The sequence below is a fragment of the Trifolium pratense genome, linkage group LG7 (assembly GCF_020283565.1).
Source record: "Trifolium pratense cultivar HEN17-A07 linkage group LG7, ARS_RC_1.1, whole genome shotgun sequence".
Lineage (NCBI taxonomy): Eukaryota > Viridiplantae > Streptophyta > Magnoliopsida > Fabales > Fabaceae > Trifolium > Trifolium pratense.
In genome coordinates this window covers 52,553,918-52,574,860 of record NC_060065.1, presented here as the reverse complement: position 1 = coordinate 52,574,860, position 20,943 = coordinate 52,553,918, and the positions used below count along the sequence as shown (strand labels likewise).

At 32.6% G+C, this 20,943-nt stretch overlaps 4 protein-coding genes across 5 annotated transcripts; all 4 read left to right on the top strand.

Annotated features, from left to right (window-relative positions):
• Positions 1-522: 522 nt before the first annotated feature.
• Positions 523-3,448, top strand: LOC123896621 (NADH-quinone oxidoreductase subunit 4-like). The gene is made up of 2 exons (XM_045946990.1): positions 523-628; positions 3,114-3,448. Exons 1-2 carry the CDS (start codon positions 523-525, stop codon positions 3,446-3,448), a joined length of 441 nt encoding a protein of 146 aa, XP_045802946.1.
• A 4,759-nt stretch (positions 3,449-8,207) lies between these two features.
• LOC123898178 (probable serine/threonine-protein kinase PBL28) lies at positions 8,208-11,523 on the top strand. Of its 2 annotated transcripts, none has more exons than XM_045949070.1 (9): positions 8,208-8,505; positions 8,592-8,684; positions 9,071-9,307; positions 9,664-9,899; positions 9,993-10,119; positions 10,207-10,278; positions 10,523-10,700; positions 10,814-10,946; positions 11,084-11,523. In XM_045949070.1, the coding sequence occupies exons 1-9, from the start codon at positions 8,421-8,423 to the stop codon at positions 11,321-11,323; spliced, it is 1,401 nt and encodes a 466-aa protein (XP_045805026.1). In that variant the 5' UTR covers positions 8,208-8,420; the 3' UTR covers positions 11,324-11,523. The 2 variants fall into 2 exon arrangements, with proteins under 2 accessions (XP_045805026.1, XP_045805027.1); XM_045949071.1 differs by having other exon boundaries at positions 8,484-8,505; positions 8,592-8,706; positions 11,084-11,504.
• Positions 11,524-13,691: 2,168 nt separating this feature from the next.
• On the top strand, positions 13,692-17,541 carry LOC123897233 (protein disulfide isomerase-like 1-4). The gene is given in 13 exon segments (XM_045947786.1): positions 13,692-14,291; positions 14,398-14,527; positions 15,014-15,179; positions 15,284-15,402; positions 15,520-15,535; positions 15,538-15,599; positions 15,903-15,989; positions 16,120-16,194; positions 16,339-16,407; positions 16,492-16,572; positions 16,661-16,795; positions 16,955-17,011; positions 17,150-17,541. Coding segments are annotated over 13 exon segments (1,677 nt in total). The 5' UTR covers positions 13,692-13,779; the 3' UTR covers positions 17,318-17,541.
• Positions 17,542-18,985: 1,444 nt separating this feature from the next.
• Positions 18,986-20,885, top strand: LOC123899758 (classical arabinogalactan protein 10-like). The gene is made up of 2 exons (XM_045950968.1): positions 18,986-20,174; positions 20,793-20,885. Exon 1 carries the CDS (start codon positions 19,583-19,585, stop codon positions 20,102-20,104), a length of 522 nt encoding a protein of 173 aa, XP_045806924.1. The 5' UTR covers positions 18,986-19,582; the 3' UTR covers positions 20,105-20,174; positions 20,793-20,885.
• The last annotated feature ends 58 nt before the right edge of the window (positions 20,886-20,943 follow it).

Below are 20,943 nucleotides of genomic sequence, written 5' to 3'. Positions count from 1 at the left end.
AAAAAACACAAATAATACAAGGAGACATAGAAATCAAAGAATGTAGCCACTTAGTAAGGATATTAACAACTATACATTGTTGTTACATTATTTGTCCATGATTGAATTAAACCACATTCTACCTTTAAGAGCAAGTTTTGCATCACGCTACAACAATGTATGAAGACCGACATGATTTGTATAATTAACATCACATCATCATATGAACATATATGTAGTGGAGTAAGGGTGGCCAATTGGAACTATGTTTTGACTTATAAAATAAAAACAAATAGTATTTTTATGATTTGTTCAATTCAATCAAGATTGAATGACCATAAATGTGTGAGTGTAGGATTTTCTTACCGGAAGAATCAACACTAGGAGTAGACACATTCTAGCTTTAAATCATTTTCAATTATTCGATTTATTAGATCCTAAATTTTGATGAACTACTTTTTTAACGATTCATGGAAGAATGAATCGAGGAAAAACCTATAAATATACCAGTTGGAATAAAAGACCTCATGATCAATAGTCAATATGAGGCCTCAACACCCATCAATGCATGGTGTTCTTCGATTTATTGTTACTCTGGATAGTGAAGATGTTATTGATTGTGAAACAATATTCGGTTATTTACACAAAAGTATGAAAAAAATTACGAAAAATTATACAATATCTGTCTTATGTAACACGTTGGGATTATTTAGCTACTATGATCACAGTAACGATAACCATAAACACCCATTTTATTTTTACATTACATTATATATGACTGAAAAAATTAAAAAAGCAGAGATTTACACTTGACTATATCCGATGAAATTTCACAGGAGAGAACCTAATCTTGAGAAAGACATATAATACAAATGAAATTTAAATAATCCTTATAGAAAAATGTACTATATGACCGACATGAAATAATTAACATCACATCATATGAACATATATGTATAGTTAGTGGAGTGAGGGTGTGGCCTATTGGAGCAATGTTTGCTATATATTAGTAGCCTCTTGTCTTGCATGCGTTTGTTTTGTGGCATCGCAATAATGTTGCGTACCTTTGCTGCTCCTCTAAGCTAAGGTAAGGACTAAGGGTTACCCCATGCTTCAATTGCTTTTCATTTCCCACGTAGCGACTAAGCAAAGCATAAACCTCCCTCATTATTATAATATTGGAGGCTTAGACATTCATTAACTTAAGTCACCTCCTCATAAGGAACCCTATTTTGAGGTTGTGGTTTCTTTAACTATTCTAAAGAGTGTTAAATGGACGATGAATTGCGGAGAACTAAAATACTAATAAAAAACAAAGATAATTGAAATCCATTTAAGAGATAACTGGGGTAACTTAGTTTAATTAATAAAAAATAGAAAAAAATAGCCATTAAAATCAAATAATTTTCCCTCTCAAAATTTGAAGACCATCTTAATTCTTAACATATAAACAACTAAAATAGCCTTGTCAACAGTGAAAGACTCAATTTACTACCTTTGATTCGACTTACCCTATATTCGACTATAGGCCATTTTCAACTAACACCTTATTCGCATGTACAAATTTCCAACAAAAATAAGTTTAGAAAGAATTATCGGCTAAACTTCATGTATAATTAGAAAAACATTTTAAATTTTTTTGACCTTATTTGTTTTTGGTATTAACCCTCTGGTTTTGAGGGAGAACTCATTAACTACATCAGTTCACTATCTTGATTTGACCTTATTTATTTAATCAATATAAGATGGGTTTGCCAATTCTCAAACCTAATGAACACTCAATATTTATCAATGAAGCGTAGTTTAAGTGAATGATGATTAATCTTTTATTGAATTATTTCACCCCCTATTTCCTATTTAATTACTCGTATATTGTATTTATTGAGCAAGGCACTCAAGTACATAAATCAAGCACACACAGTCCCTACTCACTCAATTGTGAGCATCATTCTTAAAGCCACGTCAAAGACAACCCAAATAATCTACAAGGTTGTGACAACATGATATATGTGACATGTAGCATGACCATACAATTTGCCGCAATTTTTAATTTCAGCCATTAAATTTAAATTAGTTGGTTTAGATTAAATATAAAATTAAATGATCTTATCTGTGGATTCAGATCGAATGACTCACTTTTGAGCGTCACGCAGTTAGTTATAGTTGTTCCAATCAATACACTACTTTTTCTCCAAGTGTAACCATTTTAATACGATCCTATGCCAATAAGGTGAAAGATGATCATGGAAGAAAGCTCACATGGATAAAGGATTACCAACTCAATTAGAAAAAAAAGAAGGTTGAGTGGAAGTAGAGATGACTCAAATCTAAACACTAGTAGTAGTTGTTAATTGGAATCTAGTAGTAGTTAAAGTTGTTACATCTGTTACATAATCAGAATGTACAAAAATGCTCATGAAATTGTGTCCGACTATATTTCAAATAACAAAAGTAGTAAAATCTGGTCAAATTTTTTTCAGTCATCCGTTTAACTCGAGTGCTCCAGATCAATTTGATCTTAATTAAATTTCATTAACCACACTAATAATAAATTGGTCTAAGTGGTAAAAGTTTGATCTTTATTTCTTGCGCGTATAGAAAATGTCGGTTAGGAAGAGAAAATCCATCTTATGTATCTCATAAGTTCTCTGATAGAGATTAGTCACCACTAAACAACAGTGAAAATTTGGCCGTCAATTTTATTTTTTCTGCAAGATTAAGTACATCTGTTATTCATTGAATATTTGTTTATACTGTTAAGGTAGCAGGGCGTACTTACTAAACATAATTTAAAATTAACATTGGAAAATTTGGGAATTACAAAGACATGTACAATGTTGGGATTGGGGTGTGCTGAAAGTAAAACCAATAATTATGTTCCCCATTAGGCCCCTTTTTCCCAACACAAAAATTAAGATCCAAGGAACAACCACTCCCCTTATACCCTTATAAAACCCAATGCAACCCACCCCACAATTTAAAATCATCCAAACAAGTCACAAATCTTCTACTTCCTAAGTACAAAACAAACAAAAGTCAATTAGACAAAAACATTAAAACACAAAAAATGTTCAATCCAATTTTCTTCTTCTTCTTTTCTCTATCACTTATCATCACTATTGTTACATCTCAAGAAAGAGCACCTCATGGACTTGTTTACCAAAATCCAGAAGCCTTTTCACCATCAGCTTATGATTTTTTCCATCCAAATTCACAAAAACATGATCCATGCACTTCTTCAAAATGTTCACCTTTGCCTTTAGCTGTAGAAGCTACTCAAATTCATGAAAGCCAAGGCTCAAAATTAAGCAATGGTAGGAAAAAATTAGGAGCTGGGGGCATAGTTGGAATTATATTTGGTGTTGCATTTGTTGTGGTTTTAGCTATGAGTGTGTATCATGTTAAAGTTACTCGTAAAGCTAACATGATTAGAGCCAAAGCTAATAATAGTGTCCAACCACATGTTTGACGTGTGCCTTGCCTTATAAGTTATTAAAAATAATAATTATGGCATATATTTAATTTCTTGGCCCTTTGTTTTTATTCTTCTAATATGTTACATTTGATTAGTTTCATGTTTTTTTTAGCTTGTTTAATTTGATTTTGGTTACTCAATGTATATCTAATGTTAATTATATATGATAGTGTGATCATTTTTAAATCTAGACCTTATGATCAAAGGATCAATCCTTTGAAGTTGATTCAAGGGATATGAGATATGTGTACAATTAATCAAGGATCCTTTCAACAAGAACAATTCAATTATCTTATCTCCTTCTCACAAAGTTCTCACATGCTTCGACAAATGACAATAAGGTTCATTGTACATCGAATATGATTGCCTCTACGGTTAGAGACATATAAAAAAATAAAATAAAACAATAAAAAGTAACTTGAACGATGAATATAATTTTTTTTCCTTCACAAAATGAATATAAAAAGTAAAAAACTTCAAATTTTGTTACAATAATATTGAAATTTAATCTGAGCATGACAAATTATATTTTTTGACTGAGGATTTGTAACTACATGGATGCAATAAATGATCTGAATGTTCGATTTAAAATGAACGTCCGAGATTCTATATTATTGTCGAGATCCTCATTGTGTTTGCAGTCATTGGATCACAGATTTCATTACTGCATTAAACTGCATCGAAACCAAGTCCAAATGTGAACAACGAACAAGAACAATGAGAGACAAAGGATATAAAAATTCGATAAACTATACTATCAACAAGGATTAATAATAATTTAGTGAATAATAACAAGAAGATTTTTATATATACCAAATCAAACAACACAAGAGAAAAAAATTTAGTGAATAATAACAAGAGAAAAAAAAAATACACAAAAGAAAGTACAAAATCAGAACAATGAAGGAGACAAATAATCAACCACCAATAAATAAAATTGGGGGTGTGGTCTTGGTCCACCTGAGCCACCCCTAATACCACCACTAATCCAATTGTATTTATTGTGTTTTTTTTTAATACATAAAAAAAAAAATCAGATCTTAAGAGTTAAAAAATATCGACAAAAATGCTTACAAATGCCTACTAATGAGATTTTAACACCGATATTAGAATATAAATCAACTTCGTAGACTAAATTCCACTCTCTTTCTCTTCTTCTACTTTCTTTCCTTTCACTTTCTTCTATCTTCCAAACAGACCATAAATTCCACAGATTAATATTATAGTTATAGTACTCTAGTTCTTTGTACCAAAAATAAATAATAATATTATAGTAGTTTTTTAGTGGTCCAATTGTGACCTGCATACAATATTTGTCTCACATATATTGGTCAACTAGAAAATTGTCTTATATTGGTCCCAAAAATCTTGACACCTACCCATCATGTAGAGTCTCATTTCTTTCTCATCCCATCCTTTGGGCCTCACTTTTTTTAGTTTCTGATATTAGGGTGGTCTTTAGGGAGAAAAAGTGTTACATACGATAAAAGCAGAATTACAGTGCTGGAAATTAAATAATGTAATATATATAAAATAAATATAAAAAAATCTTTATTCTTTATTCTATTTGTCACTCTAAGAAGATATTTAACTGCATAAAAAATATTGACACATGATATTTTCTTCCACTAAGATTTACGAGGTAGAGAAAGGCACATTAATATGTATTTATTATGGTCAAAATTGAAATGGAAGACATAATAATAATTTCTTTCATTATCTCCATCGATCATTGCAGCTTAAGCCGCAACTAAATATGAATGGAAGAGGAATTTAGGTTTATGAATTGTTTCATATTGGAGGTTTTTAATGAAAAAGTTTGTCTTCTTTATCAATTTTGGTTGTGAACTCATCAACATTCATGTAATCTTCTCTACTTCATACATTAGCATCTTAATGTCTATTTTTTATAAGCGTCATCATATTTACATACTAAGACATTAAGACGCTGATACAAATATTTACATATACTAAATAGACATAAAAACGCATATAAAAATGTTTATTTCTTAATCTTTACTATTAAATGAGTTTATCTCATACCTCATTAGTTTGTAAATATAATTATAAGCATCTTAATGTCTATTTTGATCATGATGAACCCTATGATTGAATTCCCCTAAAATTTTGTTACATGGAAAAAATTCTAGAACCTTTTTTACCCTTATGGCATGTGACTTCCCTGTCAATGACCAATTGATCACTGCAAATTTGCAATCCCTTCTTCTCATGTGACAAGCTTTCTCCCCTCTATGCATGCTAAAACATTTCACTAAACGGTCCCCCCCCCCCCCCCCCCCCCCCCCACACACAGCTCCTGTCAGCATCATGCACGCAGACAACCTCATTCAAACCAAAAGTCCCATGGTCCTTTTCCTCTCATGTGTCCATAATTTTGAATTCGGATTAAGTGTACTCGGCACCTATAACTGCATGCAGTCAGCAAAATCTAGACCAGAGATCATAATTAAATCGTTCAAACTTTGACATCTAAATTGTATTAAAATTTCAACCGTTTAATTTTGATCAGACAACTCTGATGTGCTTGACTGCAATGCACCATAGTTTGCATTTTTTTTTTCTTTAGTAAATTAAAATTTAGACCAGGAGAGTTAATTGCAAAGAGAAAACCATAAATGTCTGTAAATATTTACTGTAAAAGTTTTTTATTTTAATCTACTTAGGATATGGCAGTCCCTTCTACATCCCATTTGCTTAATCACAGTTAATATACAAGGAAGTTCCAACTATTTGTGTCAAAGATGTGATTCTCAACTTAGTAAGGACAAGAACCAATTCCTTGCATGTGTGAATGGGATAAATATTTGCACCTTTTGTTTGTAGTGAATAGTACCTGTGAAGTGGGAACACTTTGCCACCAATTCCAATTAAGGCTCATAATAGAAGCCAAGACATGCATTGTAACACTTTCCATATTGTAACATGAAAATGTTAAAATGATTTAAGAAGAAAAAACAAGTCCATTAGAGGAGCATGTAATGTACTGATGTACAAACTCTCTGTCTCTCTCTCTGCATATTGTCTCCACCTTTCACAGTTTTTGTTATATATGTTGTCTAATACTTGCCATAGTTTTAAATTGCAGTATGCAACTTTAACCGCAGCCGAAATATACATGCCATAATTTTGATGTCTCTACTCTTAGAATTGGGAGTTTGGCCTAACTCAACCTAACAAAACCAACGGATCATGGAGGAAGCTCTGATACCATCTTAGAATCGGGAGTTGGGCCTAACTCAACCCTACAAAACTGGCTTGTAAGGTGAGGATTGTCTCTACTTTATAAACATATATTAAGGTCATCTCGCAACCCATGTGTGACTACTTAACATCTGCAATGGTATCACAAATGTAATTTCAACCGCATGTTCTCGCATTTTGCCAATGTAGGCAATTTAAAACCATAATACTTGTCATGAATCATCATCATCATAACTCTCACTTTCTAGTTGTACTAATTAACCTCAACACTTTCTAGAGATTTAAATTCTAAAATTTCACAGCTTATTTTCCTGACAAGGAATCAAGGATTGTGTTTTTGGCTTTTGTAGTTTACCACTTTACCATGTGGAGAATCATCTTTCTTTTCTTTCACCATGGTCCACTTATATTATATCATCTTCTGCTCTTTTTGCACTTTGCATGACAACAATGTTGTTATGTGAAAAACCCTGAACTTGTTAAAGTTTACACAATTATGTTTAGCTGAATCTATTTTCATATCTTGTTGCTGCAGGTAATTGAAAAGATGATATTCTTTACTTTGATCAGTGTTTGGAAATTGGAATTCACTTGATTCAGTTTTCAGGCTTTCAGCTTACTTATATAATCTTGCTGGCATTTCCCTTTTGATATCAAAGGTTTTAAGATTCCTTGAGAATATTTTGGGATTTGGTATTGCATTTTTCCTAGATAGGAAAGTTTTGTGGGCTAACAAAGTTCAAAAGAAACCAAGCAATTCCACCTGTCTATTTCAATCAAGACAACCTGTTTAAAGTGTTTTCCAGCTTTTCTTAGCTGGATTATTTTTTTCCTCAACTTATTCTACTGTTGTTTTTTAGATTCTAGAGAGTATGTTTGAACTTAGAACAACAAAACAACTCTAAAGTAAACAAATAAATAAACAGACACAACACACAAATGATTAATCACAAAGCTCGCACAATTGGGTTAATTGAATAACTGATGTATCTTGTTCATATTATGGACCAGTACATTGGTTATTCAATGAACCTGAAAAATGAATCTTTGCTCATATACGAGACCAGAGGAAGAGGGACTATTATACAATCCTTAGAGTTAGGCCCTACATTAGACTAATGAGATATAGCCTTATGTAAGCCCCACCTCACATAGAATAAGGGGTTGAGTTAAGTTCAACCTAAATTTTACGATGGTGTCAGAGCCTATCAAAGATCTGGTAGATCAGCTACTATTATTTCACCTTTATCAGACCACTTAGGTCACGCTACGGATGTACTGTCATAGGCAGGAGGGTGTGTATTAAGAGTTTCACATTAAATAAAATATAACCTAAAAATGTGTTTATAAGTACTGTACGGTCACACTTACGAGCTAGTTTTATTGGGATTGATTTAGGCCAACCTAAATTTTAAGACCCAACTCTTTCCCTTTTAATGACTTTTATCTGTTATAATCATTACTTCACTTAAGTACTACTAAAGTACTACTTTTACCACTACTTCTACTACATATTATGATTGGTAAATGAAACTTGCTTGAGAAGTATGCAAAGCGTGAGTTCAATTCTTTTGTCAATTGTCACCTTTATATAAAGCAGCTAACTGTCTAAGTCTATCCCTCCTTTACTATTTCTGGCTAACAAATTGACTTCCAACCTCAATATGAGATCTTTGTTTGTGCTCTAGAAGAGCTTATAATTAAGTTCATAATGAAGTTCATGGAGTACTGATTCACATTGACAATGCAATTGCTGTTAAGGATAAAGCTGCTCCTACTCATAATACTTCAGTTATTATACCTCAGCAAATCAACCTGCAAATCATCTTGTAAGGTTTTGTCATGTTTTTTTCTTCTATCTATGAATACTTCACTGATTATGATTATTAATGAATCATACATTTGTTAATTGTAGCTGAAGCTTTGTTAACTTTCAAGGGTTCACTTGAAGCTGGTCCACAAGGATGTCAGATGCAATGGCCTTGTCTTGACTTCTCTAATGAACCAGGTTCTTTTTTCTCTAATTATTTGTAAGATTCTTCTCTCTTTTTGTCTCTTGAATTTGTTTGTAGTGATTAATTGTTTGCACTATGTAAAACATTATGGTTAAGTTTAGAATTTCATTAGCTGAGGATAAGTGTGTGTTTGGTTTCACAAGTGAAAATTCGGAATCCTAGAAAAACGGCTTGTAAGGTGAATGATGTCTTTACACTAAGTTTAACATTGGTCTTGCATTTAGAGTACTAACATCCAAACATGAATTGCTTCACTTCAAACTTAACTTTTGACTAAAATCAATTTTACAGAATCAATTCAATTTAGAATCACATTAATTATACATTCACACAAATACGCGATAAGAATAGTAAGAAAAGCTCTCTACTTGAGAAACAGGTGGAGTAAAAGAAAATATAGACAGCAACAATGAAACTCCAACATTTACACCATCCCTTAAAGAATCACAAGTTAAAAAACAAGGAGGAGGAAGAAGGGTTGCCGCCATAGTTGGTGCTACCGGTGCTGCCTTAGTCATCATCGTGATAGTGGTGATTGTCTATATCTGCTTTAGAAGATGTGAAAGATTTAAAAGACAAACATCTGATTCTGCTTCTTCTGTTCCATCACAAGCTGGTAAGTTATTTCAAGTATATTATAAATTATAGGTTTAATTTACGGATTTAGTCCTCCTATTTTTACTCGCTCACAGAATTGGTCTGCCCTTTATAATATCTAGTTATTTAGTCCGTCATACGGATTTTTTAATCCAAAAGCGTTGATGTGACAAGTTTTTTATTCACGTGGCATGAAAACTGTATACTTTATGTCTCGTCAATAAACAACTTGCCAAGAGAGACCAATTATGTGAGCGAGTTAAAATCAGGGACCAAAACTGTAATTAAGACTAAGTTATAATTAAATATCTACATTGTGACTACTAATTATTCACTTTGATGTGATTACTTATTTATAGTATTCTATTTTGACAGTTGAGATGGGAAGAATCAACAGCTCGCAGTATGTTAATGCATACTCTCCACAATATATGCAGAACACAAGACTATTAACAATTTTGGAGCTAGAACAAGCTACTGGAAATTTCAGTCAAAGTAGCATCATAGGTGAAGGGAGATTTGGTTTTGTATACAAAGGTTTACTTCGAGATGGATCTTTTGTTGCTATAAAAAGGCGCTTATTTGCTCTTACTCGAGATTTCATCCCAGAGGTAAAAATGTAATGAAACTAGTATTTAAAACCCGTGCAAGGAACATAGAGATAATCGTTATGTGTAAATGTATGTATGTATATGTGTGAACAGGTTAAGCAGATAGCTCAAATTCATCACATTCATCTTGTTAAGCTTATAGGCTATTATGAAGATAACTATCAACAATTACTTGTGTATGAATATCTCTCTAATGGCAATATAGGGAATCATCTTTATGGTACCTTTTCCTAATTCTATCTTTCTATGAAGTTTTTTTCACCATACATGCATTTCATATCTTTTATGTTGAATGCATGTTATGCAGACGATGAAGGTTTACCTATTGGAAAGCTTGACTTGCGGCGCAGGGTATCCGTTGCCTTAGGCGCGTCAAAAGGTAAATCCATCTTAGTAATGGTTTTGTATATGCTTTGAAGTAAAGCGTCAAACTAGTCCGTGAAATAAAATACAGAGACCTAATTGGTCTCTGAAAAAATGAAAATTACTATTAACTAGTACCTTTCATTTTTCATAGATCAAACGAGTCTCCGTATTTTTTCTAGAAAAAACAGTTTGAGTCATTACTTTTTAATTCTTTCGGAATTCAAATCAGTTAATTCGGTTACTCTACTTTGAAACAGGACTAGAACATCTTCATAGTTTGGTCCCTCCTATATTTCACACAAATTTTAGTACAATAAATGTTCTGTTAGATGAAAATTATACTGCCAAAGTTTCTGATTATGGATTCTGCAAATTGCAAACAAAAGTTGATCAGGCAGGTTCATCTTCAAAAGTTGACTACTTTCATGATCCAGAGTATGCTACAACTACAACTTACTCTTTAAAGAATTATCAACTTTTGTTTTGGATTTTCATTCATCTGTTGATTTGAGTTACATTGACTTTTTCCTATTTTAATTTTTCCAAAGGTTGAGCTTATCGCAAAACTATTCGGAGCAGAGTGATGTATACAGTTTCGGAGTGTTTTTACTCGAGTTGGTTAGCGGTTGTGAAGTCCATAACAGAAACATGTCACACCAAGATGAAAATCTAGTATTTCAGGTACATCTATACTACTATATCTATCAAAATTAATTTTGGCACACTGTGATTCTGTCAAACTTACCGTCAATTTAAAATGTACTAACTTGGTCTCTTGGAGCATAGTCATATATAAAATAACTTGATTTGTTTTGAAGGCAAAAAATAGCAATGTTTTGGACAAGTTTATTGACATAACATTGGGAGAGGAAGAAAAGATTGCTGCTAGAAGAATGATGAAGTTGGCTTTAATATGTGTGGATGTGACTAATAGAAGACCATCAATGGCACATATTGTGCAAGAATTGGAGAGGATACAAAGAGATATTGCTACTTTGTATTCTGAAATCAATGAGGAAATTGGTGTTGTCACTCTTGGGAGTGAGCTCTTCCAATAAGTCTCTTGATATTTGTCATGTCAATATGTCTATGTTGCAACCTTTTCTTGGTGCATAATAATTATAGTTATTAGTATGATTTATATTGTTGGTATGTACTCACTCATCCTAGAGGATTCATTTGTAATTATCATGATATTATTATTGTTATTATTTAAAGTGAGTAAAATATCTCAGTGTCTATGTACCCAAAAAAAAAATTCTCAGTGTCCTTTATTTATTTTTTGGTACGAAAGCTAAAAGAAAAATAAAATCTATTTATGACGAAAGAAGGTTTTCATTGTATCGTTTCTAAAAAGATTGTGAATGCCTTCTGGAAGAGAAACATGAGTCAAGAAGTTGGCGTCTGAGGAGACTCCAAGTTTAACGAAAAAATATGTACATTAATTTCTCTCTCGAAGTGTGTGATAAAGAGAAATATTACTGATTTTATTTATGTGTATTAAAAAATTATTATAAAAATTAGATTTATATTTTTTTACTAAAACAAAATAGATTTACTCAAAAATAATTATTTATTTTGGTCAAAATTTCTTTTAGATAAAAAAAAAAGATAATATTGTCAAAAAAGAAGAAGAAAATATGTATTTATTTTGGTCAAATTTTCTATTAAAATAAGAAGAAAAGTATTATTCTTCCCAAAAACATAAGGGGAATGTATTGGATTGAAATTTCAAAGAATTTTAAAAGACTTATTTCTGATAAAAAATTCATGTGGTATTCAATCAAGATTTTTTTTTCACGTAAATCAACATTTTTATAAAATACAAATAAATTTCTGGTATTCAATTACGACAATTAAGATTTCTTTTTCAATACAACAAAATCTATTGATATTCAATTCAGATTTCTCAAAATTTATAAAATGTCTCATGGTATTTGGACCGGGTGTGGATAGGAAAATTTGGCATAGGCCCAAGAAGAAGTGGCCCAATAATGATCCAGCCCATAATTTTGAATAAGATATGGCGGGATAAATGGCGAGGGCGCCAATAGTCAAAAGTCATGGCGCCAAACGAGGAAAACTATCTCCTCCATGATCTCCCACTCCGATGACTCTTGAGGAAGAGGATAGCAACCACCCCCATGATCCACCGGAATAGAGGATAAGGAGGAGAATAACCACCCCTAGCAGCACTATTCATGGAGGAAGAAGGAGGTGGCCGAAAAACATGGTAATGGAGCTTGGAGAAGAAGGAAGAAGACTCTATAAATAGCACCGATCATTCATTGTAAAGGGGATCCACTTTTTTCTACAAAAACAGACATATGGACCTATTTTAAGTCTAAGCCATGTGTTTTATTTAATCCAATATCAAATAATATAATCCCCTTTGAGTGTTCACCATAACGGTATTTGAAACATCTTTAATGGATTTTTTAGTAGAATGGATTTTTATGAGAGTTTCTAATTAAAAATACACATATTAAACTCTTCTAACAATCCCACAAAAAAACTTCAAGACTTTCTCAATCTCCCCGTAACTTTTTTTCTCTCTCATATTCGCACAAAACCAGATTATTTTCTTGCCGTCATACTCTTCACAGACTATTTCCTGCTTTCACCCTCTCATTCAATATATGTTCAATCATTTCTTTTATTTTTGTTTTTCTCTTGGCAAATTTTAACGTGAATCCGTTTTGGAGCGGATGAAATATTGAAAGTGGTCTTACAAACTTGCTATTATTATCCTTTATTCAAATATTAAAATTTATTTATGATCAATTAATTTGAAATCTTAAAAATCAATAATTTGAAATCATAAAAATCTGTGTTATAATCTATCAAAATCCTGGTTCGAGAATCCTAATCGAAAAAAGTATTTAATAAAAAAATATGTTAAAATATCACAAAGTCAATACAATATCACAAAATCATTTGAAATCTTCAAGATTTTTTTTTTTAAATTAGTCTTTCAAAATCCTATTTTTTTTTGTTTTCAGCACAAGTTTAATCTGGTTTGGAGGTCAGTTCTGACATTAATGGTTTCAGCCCCTTCAATTGCAATTGCGAGGGGTCGAACTACGGTCCTTCCTACCAAATTCAACGTCAATCACCACCGAACCAACTAACTATTGATTTCAAAATCCTAATTCAATAGTAACTCCCTAAGTTTACCACATTTAATTCATTCAATCAAGGAAACACCAAAAACATATTATTTTTGGAGTTTAATGGAGATACACTGACGGTGTAAAATAATTTTACACAATTATCTAATAAAAAACCACCAATCTTTCATGTCATATGAATAAAGTGAAGGTAAAGTAGAATGACGTGACGGAATACATAGTTGTCATTAACGGTGTAAAGGTAATAAAGGTCCATTCCGTTTACACTTTAAAGTCAACACAATCTCTCATCACAGTCATAACATATCACAGATCTCTCTCTTTTCTCTTTCTCTGTTTCTCTCTTCATTTTCATTTCTCTGCAAATATTCCCAAATTTCAAAATGCGAATTCTCATTCTTCTCTCTCTCACATCACTTCTCATCTTCTCTTCTTTCTCTCCAATTCTCTCCAAAGAACAACAACTCGACGAAGAAGAAGATCTCAGCTTCCTCGACGAACCAGACTCCGACGAAACAATCTCCCATCACGATCACGACCACGATTCCGATTTCGAAGAAGATTTCTCCGGCTACGATAATTCAGAGTCTTATCAAACTCCCGAAATCGACGAAAAAGACGTCGTCGTTTTGAAGGATAATAATTTCACCGATGTAGTCAACAAAAACCGTTTCGTTTTGGTTGAATTTTATGCACCTTGGTGTGGTCATTGTCAAGCTTTGGCTCCTGAATATGCTGCCGCTGCTACTGAATTGAAAAGTGAAAATGTTGTTTTAGCGAAAGTTGATGCTACTGAAGAGAGTGAAGTTTCCCAGAAATTCGATGTTCAGGGTTTTCCTACTATCCTTTTCTTCATTGATGGTGTTCACAAGACTTATTCTGGACAAAGAACAAAGTAAAAATCTCTATTATTTCATTATTTGCATTGTTTTTGTTTTCAATTTTATTGGATCTAAATTTTAATATGATTTATTTTGTTTGATTGTAATTTTGTAATGTAGAGAAGCTATAGTTACATGGATTAAGAAGAAGACAGGACCGGGTATTCATAACATTACTTCATTGGAAGATGGTCAACGCATATTGACTTCTGAAACTAAAGTTGTTTTGGGTTTTCTCAATTCTTTAGTTGTAAGTTAAATGTTGATTTTATATGGTTTGTTAGATTCATGTTTGCATATGATATTCATTATGATTCATGATTGATTGATTAGATACGAAGATTTGCTTTATTCCTTGTTCTTTAAGTTAGACTTAATGTTCATTTTTCAAGTGATTTGTTAGAGATATCCATTTTGATTAGATAAGTTTGTTGTAGTAAGAAATGTAGCTTTATTTCAAGATCAATCTGAGAATTTGTTTTTGATGAAGCTGTCAAAGAAATTTGCTATTGTTGATTTGATTCTATATAGTGCAACCTCTAGACACTATTATAAGCGAAAAACCATTTTTTTATGTTCATTGAATAACTAGTGTATCTAGTCTATGTTGTAGATCGGATACATTAGTTATTCAATGAACCTAAAAAGTGATTTTTTGCTTATAATAGTGTCCAGAGGGTGTAATTGATATAGTTGAATGTTGTTTGTTACTTATGTTGTCATGCTTGATATGTAGGGTCCTGAGAGTGAGGAGCTTGCTGCGGCTTCACGACTTGAGGATGATGTTAATTTTTATCAGACTGTGGATCCTGAAGTGGCAAAGCTTTTCAATATTGATGTTAATGCCAAACGCCCAGCTTTGATCCTTGTCAAGAAAGAGGACGAAAAACTGAACCATTTTGGTTTGTTTAATTTCTCTTTCTTTAAGAAAGTTTCTTGCATTATGTATGTACTCTCTGTTTTGTTTAACTTGAAAATTTGATGTATTTTCACCTTTTCTCTGCAGATGGAAAATTCGATAAGTCTGCAATTGTAGACTTTGTCTCCTCCAACAAGCTCCCATTGGTAACAGTCTTTACAAGAGAAAGCGCTCCAACAATCTTTGAAAATCCAATCAAGAAACAGGTAATTATTTATGAGATGTTATTATAATACAATCTCATTAGCAAATTACTCTTGAGAAATGGCATGACAATCACAACGTTCTTCAAAGATTTTACATTTTTGAGATTTCTTTTTCAGGTGTTGCTGTTTGCGACTTCAATGATACTGAGAAACTCCTCCCAGTATTTCAGGAAGCATCAAAGTCTTTCAAGGGAAAGGTACATTTTCGTAAACATAACTAATTATTACTTTGTCATTTTTAGGGTCTAGAGAATTTTTTATATGTCAAATAGTGCGAGTAAAATAGAAATTTTTATAAGTATTGGATATGTTGACCCTGCCCATATTTATATAAAATCACCAGAGTTGTGCTGAGTGCTTGATTTATGAAAATTTTTATTTTGCTAGTTGCTACATTTTACTGATAAAAATCTCATAGCATTGATCCAGCTCTTCCCCCAAAAGGGTACTTATATTTTTGAGAATGAATGATTTAACTGTGTGCATTTTATCCATTACAGTTGATCTTTGTGCTCGTGGAAACTGATAACGAAGATGTTGGAAAGTCTGTTTCAGAATACTTTGGTATTAGTGGGAGTGATCCAAAAGTAAGTGTTTCTTCTTCCCTTTTATCAACTTTATTTAAATGATTAGTCATGAAATTCATAAAATTAACATATTACGTCCTTTGAATAACTTGGAAGTATATTTAAGTAACAAGTGGAATTTCCAATGCAGGTACTTGCATACACCGGAAATGATGATGGGAAAAAATTCATTTTTGATGGAGAGGTGACTGTTGACAAAATTAAGGTACACTTTTCTCTCTTGCCTTGGACTCTGTTAGTTTTGCTACCATGTTATGGAATATGTATGAAGGCCTTTTTTTTTTTTTTCATTCAATGAGGTTTGAAAGTAATATTTTGACAAAATTTCAAATCTTCATTTTTATCTCAGGCATTTGGCGAAGATTTCCTTGAAGACAAACTAAAACCTTTTTTCAAGTCAGACCCAGTTCCTGAAACTGTAAGTTATTTGATTTGGCAGCCATCAATTATGTTTTGTTAACTTGGTGTTTCATGTCTAACATGTTTGCTAACTTGATGACAGAATGATGGTGACGTGAAAATAGTTGTTGGGAATAATTTTGATGAAATTGTCTTGGATGAGTCAAAGGATGTTCTCCTTGAGGTAGAACTTTGACCCTCTAGTTGAGTTATATTTGCATATAAAGTTATGCAATTTTCTCATGTTAATTTAATGGTTGTTTGAATATCAGATATATGCTCCCTGGTGTGGCCATTGCCAACATTTGGAACCAATATACAACAAGCTTGCTAAACATCTTCGCAGTATTGACTCTCTTGTAATAGCCAAGATGGACGGAACACAAAATGAGCATCCCAGGGCAAAGGTAAACCCAAATTCAAACTAGACATTGCACACATATCGGTATATGTTATTATTGTAATGGTATCTTGTACAGCTTATGCTATATTTTTAATTTCCAATTTTCAATCCTGCACAGATGTAAGAACTTGTTGATTAATCTTGATTTATATTCACTTTGCAGTCTGATGGATTCCCCACTCTTCTCTTCTTCCCAGCAGGAAACAAAAGCTTTGATCCCGTATGTGAATATTAAGCAACATTATATATTTTATCAATTCAACTTTCATAAATACGAAAAAGCTCTTGTGTATGTGCGAGATTTATGCATGCTTTATCAATAGGTTATTGACTTATAATTGCTTAATTGTGTCTGCAGATTACTGTTGAGACTGATCGTACAGTGGTCGCCTTTTATAAGTTCCTCAAGCAACATGCTTCAATCCCATTCAAGCTCCAGAAACCAGCCTCAACTCCTAAACCGGAGGGCTCTGATGTCAAGGAGACCCAAAGTAGCAGCAATAGTGATGTGAAGGATGAACTTTGAAGAGTTAAGTGATATGTTTCTATTTATACCGCTATGATCAGATTGATTCTGACATAGTAACTTAGAGAAGAACAACCACAAATTCCTCTCCCCATACCTATAAAACAGGTAAAAGAGAGAGGAAGGGTGTACACATGTGAGGCAACTATGTATTATTGAGTATTTAGAATTTTGGGGTGAGGCTTTAATAAAAAATCCCCATTTATTTCGGGTATTTAGTTTAATCCTACTTGCATGATAGCATCTAATAATTGCATGATCGCATCTCATAATAAAGTATGCTCATACCATTGAACTTTTTGATTTCGTAATGAGTATTTTACTTTCCATTTAACTAATCATTTGTCCTTTTCAAAATTTTTGTCCTTGCATGACCAAACATTTTGTACCTCTCAGAACCACAACTTGAACATTGTGATGCCGTTTTTTACCCAAATAATATAGATTGTGACAAAACGTATACTAATTTTGGATAATGAAAAGTTTGAGTTGCACAACTTGGAGCATATAATGGGAGATGTCATAAAAACGTGAAAACGAATTGTGGCTAAAGTACGAGCAGCTGCATTGATCTCTCTTAGTGTATGTTTAGATGCGCCTGAAGCATGATAAAATTCCGATAACACTCGTTTTGTTGAAATTTCAAAATGTAGTGTAGCTTTTGGCAAAATCACGTCGACTCAACGTGATTCTATCAAACTCACCGTTAATCCAAACATTACCCAGTCAACTTAATCCAATAATAGTCTCATAAAAAAAGAAAAGAAATTTCATTCAATCATACACCATTGAACTTGATTTGATTCATGCATTGAATGCACTACTTCAAAAACATATCATGGAAGCTTTTAGTAGTCTAACCGGTGGTGCTCATGGAGTGTCATAAGAGAAGAGATTGAGTACTCATTTTTGTCTCTCATGTATTGATAACACATCTCTCATGTGTTATCAATGGTGAGATCCTTTCTCACATAAAGTTGACATGGCCAACAATGTAGACTTTTGACACAACTGAAAAAGATATGTACTATAATTTTCTATTTTGCCTTCATAGAAAACACAACTTATCATGAAGAACTTATCTCAAAGGACCATTTAGCCTGTTGAAGCCTACATTTGATTGAAACCACCAAAATAAATTTATTATTCTCTATTTTTTTTAGTGTAATATACATTGCCATATTTTCACCTTTTGCTAAATGGCAAGGCCATATATTTCATCCTTGTATATTCACTATTTACCAAAAGGAAATTCCACCCCTTAAATTTTGGACTTATATGCTTAACTGAAGGTTTTCCAAATTGCCAATCACTACCCAAAATAATAAATAATAATAACAACACCATAATTATTCTAACAAATTAATTTTCCCTTTCTGCTGTTGTTGATATTGAAAGCCATACATATGTGCTTACGATGTGACAATTTTTATTTAACATACCATTCTATCAATGCCATGCATGATAGCTTCAAATTATTTAAAGTTTAAACCAACTTGGCCTTATTAATGAAATACCTTGAGATTGTTTGAGTAAAAACAAAGCCAACTTGACGTTTGGTGAATAAGAATAGACTTTGTTTAATTTTTCTCTCATTTCTTTATATTAGATTATTAGATATAAATTATAATATATTAACCATGGTTACGGACATTAAAAATGTAAAGTTCTTCCTTGTATTGCATGAAAAGTGAACTACCTTACCATCTCTTCAAAAATGTTTATGATGCACTAATCCTACATTATCCAAGTGACAAGATATTTGAATTTTTTTATATATAGGTGATTATGAGTTCGATTTCTAACTTTTTTTTATCTTTATCCTACATATCTTTAAATGGAAATTAGTCGTTGTTAAACTGTATTATAAACTTCGCATCAATGTCTAAAAAAAATGTTTATGATGCGTGTTCAAATGCATAAAATCACTTTCCATTAATTATCAAAAAATAAAATTACATCCCCTTATCTTTTCCGTTACACAATTAATCTCTTTTTTTTTTTACAAACTTTACATTTAAAATGCATTTTCCTTATGATTCTTCAACTTTTTCACTTCAATTCCAATTTCCAATTCAATCGAGTGAATCTCAATCCACGTGTCGCATTCCCGTGTCATTTCCCTTTACGATTCCTTCAATATAGACCCTCCGATCGATTCTCCCTCGTTAACCGTTTTCTATGCCGCGAATTTTCTCTCAGAATCATAACTAACCGTTTTCTTTCAAACATTTTCCACTCTCTTTCAGATCCATTTTCTCTCCAATGGAAAACGCAAGATTATCGTTTCTTTCTATTTTCTTACTCACTCTTTCACTTCATGTAACCGCCGATTTACCGCCATCTCCATCTCCTTCGTCATCGCCATCGCCACCGCCACAGTCACCATCATCGGCTACCACTCCATCTCCGTCGTCATTGCCATCGCCATCGCCACAGTCACCTTCACCGTCACCGGCTACCACTCCATCTCCATACAATCCTCCAGCCAGTTCGCCTGTAGTTTCATTTCCACCACCACCGTCTCCTCCGACTCCGATCACTTCAAATTCATCTCCGGCTCCTTCGCCGGAAGATTCTAATTCAATAAACCACATCGGCGTTGATGATGGAACAGATGATTCATCCGGAGAAGGAATGAGCGGAAGCAAGAAAGCAGGGATAGCGATCGGAATAATCGTGGCGGCGAGTGTTCTTATGTTGGCCGGAATGGTGTACAAGAAACGGAAGCAGAATATACGGAGAAATCAGTATAATTACGCCTTAGGAAGAGATATTGTTCTGTAGGAAGAAGAATACTCGTAGTCGTAGCTGTATTCGTATTTGTATACGAATACGTAGTTTCATTTGTATCGAGGTTATTATACTCTTCCTCTATATACATAGATTTTTCACCTTTTCTTATTGCCGTTATTTTGATTTTTGATACATTGATTCAATTTCTTTTTTTTTTTTTTTAGATTCTTTTTGTTCTTGTTGATATGTGATGATTGCAATAAAGATACTCAATTTTTGTGTGTAATATTATGGTTTACTATTTATTTGTATTATTTAATTTGATTGAGTTTTTTTCTCGATGGAATCTCACATTCGCACAATTACGAGCTACTAGATCATGATCAGATGTCTATATTTTTAATTCAATAATTCATATTAAAAAAATATATATTTCCGCATGTTGTGAGTCGTCTCATCAATATCAGATGATTTAGATTTCTTAACCGTGAGATTCTGAACTACAAGAAATTTAAATCCTTCTTGAGAGAATATGTTAATTACATGTACATAACTCAAACCCAAAGGAGGTTAATTAAGGATGGTTTAGTGATTAAGTTTTATACTTCAAAGCGTGACTACTTAGATTTTAATTATGTATTAGGTTATGGACGGTAATTACTAGACAAATTTGATTGCAAAAATTTAATTTTGTGCAGTTTTTTCGAGTTATTAACTGCTATGACATTAATAATTGCAGACTTTTATGGTGTTGTCTTTAAAAATTGTCTCAATGGCTTTCTGGTGTCGTGAAAGAATGGTCCTCCAATCGAAGTTAAGGGGCTAAAGAGGTTTTTAAAGCGCCAATGCGGTGATTGGAACGCCTCATTAAGATGTTGGGACTCTTATGA